The following is a 10465-nucleotide window of genomic DNA, read 5'->3' as shown; positions in this document are numbered from 1 at the left end:
TTTGCTACTTTAGCTGTTGGGAGCTAAGCGTGGATTTTTACTGTCACACAGTTTGATAGTCTGTCTTAACTTTAACCCAGGTTGATCTAGTTTTATGATGCCGATCTAGTTTTATGATGCCGAAGTCGACAAGCATCTTCAGGAGATTATGGCAGTTATAGATGTTGGTCACTATCACTGAAACTGTATTTTGTTGCTTCAGCAGTAATGAAGGTAGATCTGGACCTGCAGGAACATCATCTGCTGCTAGACTTTATTCACCATAACAAACTGAAAGGTACTTCATTTATGTTGACTTTTCAACATACTTAAGGATTTAGTCTAATGTTCACACATAGGCCTGTCAGAATAATCAATAAATCAATTAATCAGATGATAAATTAAAACAAACTCAATCATTTCCATTGGCATGATTTATTGTTTCTCTTTTTTTCTCTCTTTATACCAAAAACTGGATAATAAAAGTCTTCAGTTTGGTACTTTGGTCTGTCTTTGGACTTTATTTTGAAAAGCAATTTTGTTTAAAAAGACTTAAAAATTCATTAGTTTTATTTATTCTGGATATTAAAAATGTCTTCCAGTTCCAGTGTTAAATGTTCATTAGAATTTAAAGTTTAATGACCTTTGAGAATGTGTTCTTGCATTATTATTTCGTCATTACCATTATATCATTTAAAAAATGGTCTCAAAAGAACGATATTATAGTTTGTTGAGAACTTTGGAACAACTTATCATACAGTAATGTTTTTTCATGGTAACATACCTATTCATACATCCTCCAGAATCTTCAGATTAAACTGTGTTTGTGTCTGGACCCCATTTCATCGGCCCTTAAACAAATATATACCTCGTCTGCAAACCAGGACAAACCTGCTGTTCCTGTTTGTCTTCATTTCAAGTTGATTAATGTAGATGGTAAAATGTATTCAGATGGTTTAGATTTTCGGAAGCAGTAAATTTCTTTCTCGATTGATATTATGACACAATTGAGAGCTAATAAAGACATACCTAAGAAAATAAATATTTTATGCATTTATTTAAAGCACCACTGCAAAAATAGCCTTCACAGCAAAACATTTAATGTAAAACATTTGATCAACATAAAAAGAAAAATTTCTACATGCATTGTGATTATTCAAGTAATTTTTAGGTTCAGTAATGTTCTGTCACAGTCAGGTTTGTCGGTGCATCAGCTGTTCAGGAAAATCAACATCCTTTTTTCCAGTGTTGTGTTCAAGACCACCTAACCCGAGACCAAGACAAGACCAAGACCAGAGTGTATCAAGACCGAGACAAGACCAAGACTTTTAGGGTCAGAGACCAAGTCAAGACCAAGACCGAGGGAAGTCGAGACCAAGTCAAGACCAAGACCAGTGGCCCGCGCTACATGACACAATAAAATGTAAAATATGATTGAAATTGCTTCTCAAAATAATCTGAAAAATCCATATTCCCATAAAAACACCTAGATATTAAATACTTAATACATTTTACCTATATTACATATTCCATTTCTGTGCTAAAATGTGTGATGGTCTCGTGCCATTCCTAAAAACATAACACCCTGGACATTTGCCCATATTGCTCATATAAGAAACCACCACTGTTGCACCATTAAACATAGCAATTGAGGCAATGCCCTGATTGTAAATAACGCTCAACTACGAACACTGACCAAGGAGCAACAAGCAAGAAGTAACCAAACAGAAGGCGCTCATTGTGACTGTTTTCACTCTCTGTCCCAGTACATGAAGCCAGGTAGTCTGACACCATGGCAGACATTACAGCTGCCACTTTGAACAAAAACAATCAAAGAGCAATGTGCATGCTCTTTCGTTCTTGTGTTTTAGTTATTTGTTAATTTAAATATCAACGTACATAATTAAATTAAATAATGATGCAGTGTACACAGAGCATTACTAGAACAAAGAACGGGTGTTCTGTCAGGTCAGATCGTCATACGCTTAGCACAAACTCACGGTGTTCTGTCATACGTTGTCAGATAGTCATACGCTTAGCTCAGACATGCATACGCTGTCATTACCATATGACTTTATTTAATCACCAACATAGAATCATGACGTAGATCATTATTAACAGTTATTAACAGTTGTATGGCATCCAGCTGCAGCCAGACCTGCTTTAAACACACTTTGAAACCACGACAACGCATGTATATCTATCTAGTTATCATATTATGTCACATTATAAATAATTTAATGACTTATTTTCGTCATAACTTGTTGCGTATACTGACAACTCCACTGACGGTCGGACTTAATGCGCATGCGCTGGCATGGTACTCACTGCATGTATGCTATCCTGACAGCGTATGGTAATCTGATAGAAACACGTAGTTGCTTGGAATTTAATCGGTGCGTTTTGCATCCACTGAAAACAAAGATGTTAACAAATAAACTGGACAGTATGCTACACGTTTAGTGGTATTTTCACAGTTGCGGTCTTGACTGGTCTTGAAATAAAATGCAGAGTCCTCAGCGCCCGAGACCGAGACAAGAACGAGACCAAATGCGGTCGAGTCCGAGACGAGACCATCAAAAAAATGGTCTTAAGACCGGTCTCGAGACCAAGACCAATTTCGAGTACCACAACACTGCCTTAAATTATGTTTCCACAGTTGCCTTCTTATCAACCGGAATACTCCCTATCTTAGAAACTGCCTGTGTGCAGAAGGAGTTTGCTTCTCCCGTCTTGCTTTCCTATCCTCCCTCTTTTCCTTGATAATAAAAGACGAGCTCAAACTGGAAGTTATCAGGACGCGCAGTGGGAAGCTCACTGGAGCGGTCCGCTGCATCTTCTCTTTTCATGAAAGCTTGGTAAAAACTCACATAAGTTGTCTGTGGTTAATTTTACATAAGTTGTCGAAAAATACCTATCAAGGGACGTGGGTTATGACTGCTGCTGACTGACTCACCTGTTGTTAAGTGGTAAAAGGTACAAGGGACAAGTTAAATATATGAATATGTTGGTAATTTTTTCCCCTTAATTCATCAAATGCTAGTGAAAAGGAGGCAAACAGTAGTCTGTAGCTAAGCTAATTATGCTAAATGGTTGATAATCTCACACAGTCTACCCACCTCTCGGAGAAAAACTGGGTTATAAATCAACACTCTTGCCTTTCTCTTTCTCTCCCTCTCTTTTTTTATGAAAACCTGATTTTATAACTTTTCTTAGCAGCATAGTAACTGCCACAATCATTCGTGTCTTCCACTGTCTGCAGCTGAACAGCGTCACTCTGATGCGCCCCAAGCAGGAACAAACCATTTAACACAGATAGGGCAGTTCAGGGCAAATATGGATGTGTGTTTTTTGATCTGGGAGTGGTAACATTACATTTTTACTGCTAAAAACAATCTTTGAAAATACAATATAATTAATTGTGTAATTGACAGGGCCACAATTTTTTTTAAAATTTCTATTAACAAAAAATAAATAATTAAATTGTTGAGGGCCCCCTGTTGATCAGGGCCCCTAGAATTGTCATCACTTTTCCCCTCTATAGCACCCCTGCGCACAGTACGCCCGAGGATATTGGGGCCTTTAGTGTTTATGTGTGTGATAGGCATGTCTATCGGACATTTATAGAAATATGGAACAGCCAAATACGGGACGATTCCATATTTTACGGGACAGGTGGCAACCCTATGTGGAACCGATCCTATCCCCCAAACTTATCTACCTACAAAGTCACAAAAATCAGCCACTGTCCACTTTTGATCTTCCCTGAGAGCCTGACTGTTACCAGGTCATCTCCCCATGCAAGGTTTACAACAGTCACCCCATGGTTGACAACTTAGTGACTTTTCGCTATATTTTGCGCGCACACACACACACACACACACACACAAAATAAATTAGCAAGTCAGATTTTTTTATAGATCGGTGATCGGCCAGTGGAAACTTGACAGCAACAAATTAGTTTCATTTTGAAACATTCTTTAAGTTAAAATTTCTTCTCTCTTTGTTATTTCCTTTTGTAACGTATATTTTCTTGTTCCATGTCATTGTGTGCTACATATTTTTAAAATAGATGTCATGAAATAGACTCTCTTAAAGGAGATTATGTGTTTCGTTCAACACGTGTAGCCTGAATCCTATCACACTTGGAAAAATAGTTGTGTCAGTGCACTGGATAGCTTGCTCCAGCAGATGGAGGCACCTTATTTTCATGTCCAACATCTGACATGAGACATGAGTCAGATGTTATTAATGACGTTATTAATGTGAAGTTTTAATAACTTCACATTATTAAAGCATAAAGTTTTAATAATTATTAAAACTTTATGTTTTAATAGGCACTGTTATATAAAATAACAGTGCCTTGCAAAAGTATGAATACTTTATACCCCTTTGAACTTCATTTACATTTATCCTTCTGCAAAAAACTCCAACATCTTTTATTCAGATTTCATATGACAGACCAACACAAAATAGTACATAAACGTGAAAGACAAAAGATATAGTGTTTTTTTTTTTAAAGTCTGACAGTGCACCCTTTTACTCTGATACCCACAAAATTAAACCCAGTATCACTAATTGACTCCAAACATCCCCAAATTAGTACAAAGAGTCAACATCTGTTTACTAAAAAATGCAAATTTTTTCTAAAGACCTGAGGTTTTAAGGGTAACATTAGTGAACCAACATCATAAACACCCAGGAAGAAGTAAATAGTACATTACATTTATTTCTATAGTACTTTTCATCCAGGTATGTATAAAATCCCAAAGTACTTTAGAGGTACTGATGGACACAGAAGTATGACATAAACTTTAAAATAGTTCAAAAAGAAGCATGTAGATACTGGTTATATATGATTTATATGATATATTTATGTGCTCAGGTTATAACGAGTAATAAGATTAGTTACCATAACTACACAGATGATACATAACTCTATGAATTGTCTTGAATTAGAAATAAAACGGCAAAAACTAAAGAAATTGTCTGCTGCACTAACTGAGCTGTTTTTATTTGACAGAAAGAAATTAGGAACAGCAGAAAAGCAGCAACTCAGATGAAATGGCTGCTGAGTTCGCACACTGCAGTTTCAGTTGACCCACCCCCAGCTGTTTGTGCTGTAGCACCAAAGCCACAGGAGTGGTTGGCCAGGTGCTTTCGCTTGCAAAATGCTCCTCAGCATCCTGCAGCTCGCCCTGTAGACCGCATCCGTTTCACTCTCAGCACCTACGCGGGCCCTGTTGGCCTGGTTTGTTCCTCTGCACCAGCAGCCTCAATCTGATTCTTCTACATAGTCGAGAAAAAGGATTTCCTGTTATACTGAGATGTGGTTCACTGGCATTTACACATCAACCTTCAGTGTTTCAGTGTTCTACCAACACTGAAGTTTTGCTCACAAAGAATACAATGGTCTATTAGGTGAAAACTAATCTAAAATATGAGTAAAAATTTAAAAAATGAATTCTGAAGAAAAATTCTGACTGTTAAATGATGGGTTCAGCCAAGTAAGGTAGAAAAAGCTAAGTTCTGAAAAAGCTACAGATTAAGTGACTAAAAATTTCTTCCTGTATTGAGTATGGAAGTAATTTTAAGCACTCATATGTTTGCAGCACCTAATTCTCATGCTGGCGGTTTACTTTTACACTTTAACTCTAAAAGAAATTGCAATAGTCTCAGATGTGACGTTAAATGATTTATTAGGAGGAAAAATTGGCACAAAGCAGCAGATTAGCAGATTTGACAGAATTATGTAATTATTTATCAGTATTGTAATCTGTCAGTAACATTTATTATGCAAAGCAGAAACACTTGAACAATCAGAGTAAAAAGTTTGAACAGAGATTGATGGAAGAACCATATTCCTCAGCTCAACTCTCAGTTCGGCTGTTTTTGAATGAAGCCTGCAAAAAACAGGAGAAAACATTAATGATGTAGTCACAATAAATTTTCTATATGTAACCTTTGAAATCTGTGTCGGAGTCTGTTGGCTTTTAGCTGTAAAGTGTCCTTAAAGGTCCTAAAAAAATGAATAATAAAATTATATTTATTATTAATACCAAGTTCAAATTTCAAAAGTTTTAGGCAGTTTTCTATGTATAAAAGAAAATTGCCCATGTATGCCTATGTGTGCCTATGTATGCTTCAATTTCAGCATACATTGATTCAATGTATGCTGAAATTGAATCAAGTTTAACAGCATTGATAATCTCAATAAACAAGTGTTACATTTATGTATCTGTGGTCTTAGGGAATAAAATGAATATGGTGTTACTATTTATAATTAAAAAAAAATTATCAGGAAATGTTTTGTATTTTGCAGGTTAATTATGAACAAGTTTTAAGGTTAGTAAAATGTTACATTAAAATGCAAGTATAAGGCAGGGTTTCCGCCAGTGTATTATAAGCCTGGCGGCCTCGCCTTTAAAAAAGAAAAAAAAAAAAAAAGCCAGGCTGCAAGCATCTCTGTTGCTCTGAGCATTTCACTAGCAGAGCAGATTTATCCTTAAGGATAGGTTTATAGTTTATACATTTAAAGCCGTACACATTTAATTGTTAAACAATTTAAAATCTTTTAATTTATGTATGCTGAAATTGAATCAAGTTTAACAGCATTGATAATCTCGATAAACAAGTATTACATTTATGTATCTGTGGTCTGTTTTAAAATATTAGCGTTTATGGGGCCCCTGAAGCTCTTGGGGGCCTGACGGAGCTGCTGACTTAATTTGGATTAAACAGAAGTGCAAATTTGTTGTTTTTAGACTAGTGGATTTAAATAGCATTTCACTGAAGATGTTTTCCTGTAACATATAATTACACAGTAGTACTTTAATATTTTCTGTCAACTTAACATCTTTTAATACAAAAACATGGTGGACCGCCGGTAGACCGACTCGATGCCCCGACCACCGGGCTTAACAAGTTTTCTGAGGGAAACCCTGTAAGGTATTTATTAATTTTGAGAAAATTAGCTTTTAATAAGTAGCGCCTAGTGTATAAATGTCTGTGGCTGTTTTTAAGATATTGTGTTTTCTAATTCAATTCCAAAACCCTGCATACTGGGTTTATTGATCTGTACACATTGACTATGTGTGGAAAAAGAAAGTTAAACTCTCATGGTCAGTTTGCTCCATCAGTAATTTCATATCCACATTTTGTTATTTCTTTAAATCATGTTTAACCGTAGCATCCATTTGATGAATTGTGAAGATAATTAGGCGGATACAATGTAACTCACTTACAAGATGAATTGTATTTAACTTAAATTACTTTGACTACTGCATTTAAAAACATAATTGAAAATTATTTAACCCCTATTTGTCACTGTTCCTTTGTATTTCCTCACTAAACAACAGATGTTTTATTCACATTTTTGTTATTGAAAAGGGTTTCAAAGTCGGTTGATGCTTAATTAGATTAGTGTATGATAGAATTGTCCATTTTTTCTTGTTTTTATGCTTATTTTACATTATACCCTTTGTGATGGACTCTGAATCTTGGTGCTGGAGACTCAATGACAATAAAAGGCTTTTGACTTTTGATTCTATCATGTCCATAAAGAGTAATATTCATTTAAAACAATGATTAATGGACACATTTTACAAACACTGCAGAACACAACAGTTGGATGGAGCAAACCTGAATTTTCCACACCAACAGCAGCACAAAGAGGCCGTAGATGCTGCTCTTCATGACCAGAGCAGTGTAGGATAGCTTGGCACTTTGCATGGTTCGTAGATATTTCTCTGGAGAAATGAAAATATGTTTAGTCCCTGAACACAGCAATAAAACACATTTTGTTTTTCACGGTAAAGAACAACCCAAAGCTACAGTTACCTCTTGTTGCTTCATTTCCTGGTCCTGATGGAAATAAAAGAACCTGTAAGTTTATTTTGTTTTCAACATTTTTGCTGGCTTTCATATTAAAATATTTTGGATTAAATGAATGCACCTATTGCCCAGTTTGGATAGGGTACGGTGTTATTCCCATCAAAGAAGCTGACAATGCAGGTGATATTTGTGCCCTTTTTCAACCACTTTGACGCAGTAACCCTCAACCTGCTCATAATGGTATAGTTACCATCATCTTTCATCGTGGCAGCATCGTCTGTCTTCACTCCCTGTTTTTCATCAAACCCGTTGATCTGCCAGGAAACTGTCACATGGTCTGGGTAGAACCCAGAAGCCAAGCACACTAATGTCTTTGTTTTCTTTTCATCTGTTTTGCCTTCACATTCCTTTTCAGAGGGTGGAAACACTTGGACCTTTGGTGGTTTGGGAGTAGTCTTCACTTCTGAAGGCAAAGAAAAGAAATACTAATATTTTTTGACAGGAATCTTAGTAACTGAATTTTACTCAAATAAAGTCTGTCCCATTTTTTTAAGTTCAGGAAACGCAAGTGAGTTTTCTATAGAGTGTGTACCTAAAACAGATATGTCCCTTTGTTTTATATCTATCTTTGTTTTCCTTTTGTCACACTGAGGCAAAATCATAACAGGACTCAACACATAAAATATGAACAATAACCCCAAAGATAAAATATGTGTCAAATCCTGTCAGGATGATTATCATCATTGATAAACAGGCAAACCTTAAAATTATTTAACAGTTCTAAATATTCTCTCAGTTGAATTTGGAAAGATTATTTTATGACAGTATGGGTGGAATTTTAACATCTTTGTTTCACTGACTTTGAAGAAATCTGCTGTCCTTTCTAGCACTTCAAATACAAATTTAAGTTGCGTAGAATGACTTTGTAATGAGACAATGCCAGCAGTCGTTTCACCAATGAGACAGAGGATTCGGCGACAAAAATCAGCACTCTTTACAAATCACAATACTCTATAAAATTTGTTATAAAGAAGGAGAATGTAAGCCTGGCCCTGAAGCATTTATATGAATGACATTATCATAGTCAAGCAATGAGAGGAAAGGTGGAGATGCCAATTTAGTTTGAGACTCAAAAGCAGACCAGCTTTAATTTTATTTTGTTTGTGACAAAACTGGTATTTATTGCAACACTAACTCAATTTTCAAACCGTAAAGAAATGCTGATTGACAGGGTAAATAAATGAATTCTTTATGATACCAAAAGTTGCCTCTCAAACAATTACTATTAATATTAATTGATTTTTCACTCTTTTTTATAATAAAGAGTGAAAAAAGGAGTGTTCAAATTTAAACACTGAAAATCCTGTTGACAGTTTTTAAACAGTTTAGGCTGATAAATTCATGGCTATTTGTGTATATTCCAGATTCAAATATTCAGCTAATATATTAAATGAAAAACATTTATTCCTTTGCGTCTTACTATCCTTAAAATTCAGTTTTAGTTGTAGCTTTTTTTCCTCATTTGTAGAGCAGACAAAGAAAAACTTACCATGATTCACTTTTTACACATTTCTCAACTGTAATCATTAAACTATGGCAATAGAATTATTTTGATGAGATGGGAAATATAAAATTTTCTCCTAGAAAATCTGTACATCTTACCTAAAACTGTAAGTTTAGTTCCCTCTCCGAAGATTGCCTTCGATTGGAAACTCACAGTTGTTCACTGAGTTGACAAAAACTCCAAATGACCCCCCCTTTCTTCCCCAGATTTTTAAACAGCACCAAAGCTAGAGTTATTATGTAGTTTATTTGCACTGAACTACAAACAAATCTTTAAAAATAATGTTTTTTTTGGATTTATTTATTTTATTTTTTTACCAAAAACAGTGACTTTGGTTGCTACACTAAAGTGAGCCTAGTAAACATCTCCTACACAGTGAAACTGAACAAAGCTCAAATCCCCTTTAAGACAAAACTCTAACTTTCCTTTTCTCCAGTTGAGATAAAACCCCAAACATTTGTTAATTAGATTCAAGCACAAACTGATTGTGGTCAAATCATAAAGACCACATTAAGAGAAACTGTAATTTTAACAGGATTTCACATGAAAATAATTTGCCTTTTGCCATTTGACTTACCTACAACAGTTCTTTTAATTTCAGTTCCAAAGTGGGCTTCAGCTCCAGTGTGCCACTAAAAGGATATTTTTCCACAAAGACCCTAAAGGAAAACATAAGCTCCGTAAAACAAAAGAAGTCACAAATCTACTTTTGATTTTGCATTATCTTGTAGAAATGAACTATTTTACAGCGATAAAAAAAATTGCTAATTTGGATCTGAGTGAAAGTTTTCATAGTAATAGGTTAAAGGCCACACTGAACATATTAAATGTGGCAGGTTTTTGCATAGCAACTCCACTGGATTGTATCACTGTGCCTCACTGTCCCCACAGTGAAAATGCACCATACAGAAACCAGACCTGGTGCTTTGCTTTTCTTTCCTACCCCCACCTCTCTTCTTCATATTTTGTTCTCCAGGTTTCTTTGTTTCTGTGCATGTCAGCAGCTGCGGACTGAGCTGAGGTGAGCTCTGTAACATCTGATGATATTATTTCTGAGAAAGCTAAGAAAAGCAGCAGAACAATAAAAGG

The 10465-nt window shown here is 35.5% G+C and overlaps 1 gene segment (V, D, J or C); it reads right to left on the bottom strand.

Moving 5' to 3' along the window:
- Nucleotides 1-5661: 5661 nt before the first annotated feature.
- On the bottom strand, nt 5662-10465 carry LOC148157819 (T-cell receptor beta-1 chain C region-like). The segment is given in 6 exon segments: nt 5662-5882; nt 7621-7727; nt 7819-7842; nt 7934-8275; nt 9475-9526; nt 10258-10465. Coding segments are annotated over 6 exon segments (714 nt in total).

Source organism: Poecilia mexicana, unplaced genomic scaffold (assembly GCF_051168715.1).
Source record: "Poecilia mexicana isolate PSO_F unplaced genomic scaffold, ASM5116871v1 scaffold_8, whole genome shotgun sequence".
Classification (NCBI taxonomy): domain Eukaryota; kingdom Metazoa; phylum Chordata; class Actinopteri; order Cyprinodontiformes; family Poeciliidae; genus Poecilia; species Poecilia mexicana.
Note: the sequence above shows the minus strand (reverse complement) of the source record. Positions and strands in the feature narration are given on the sequence as shown.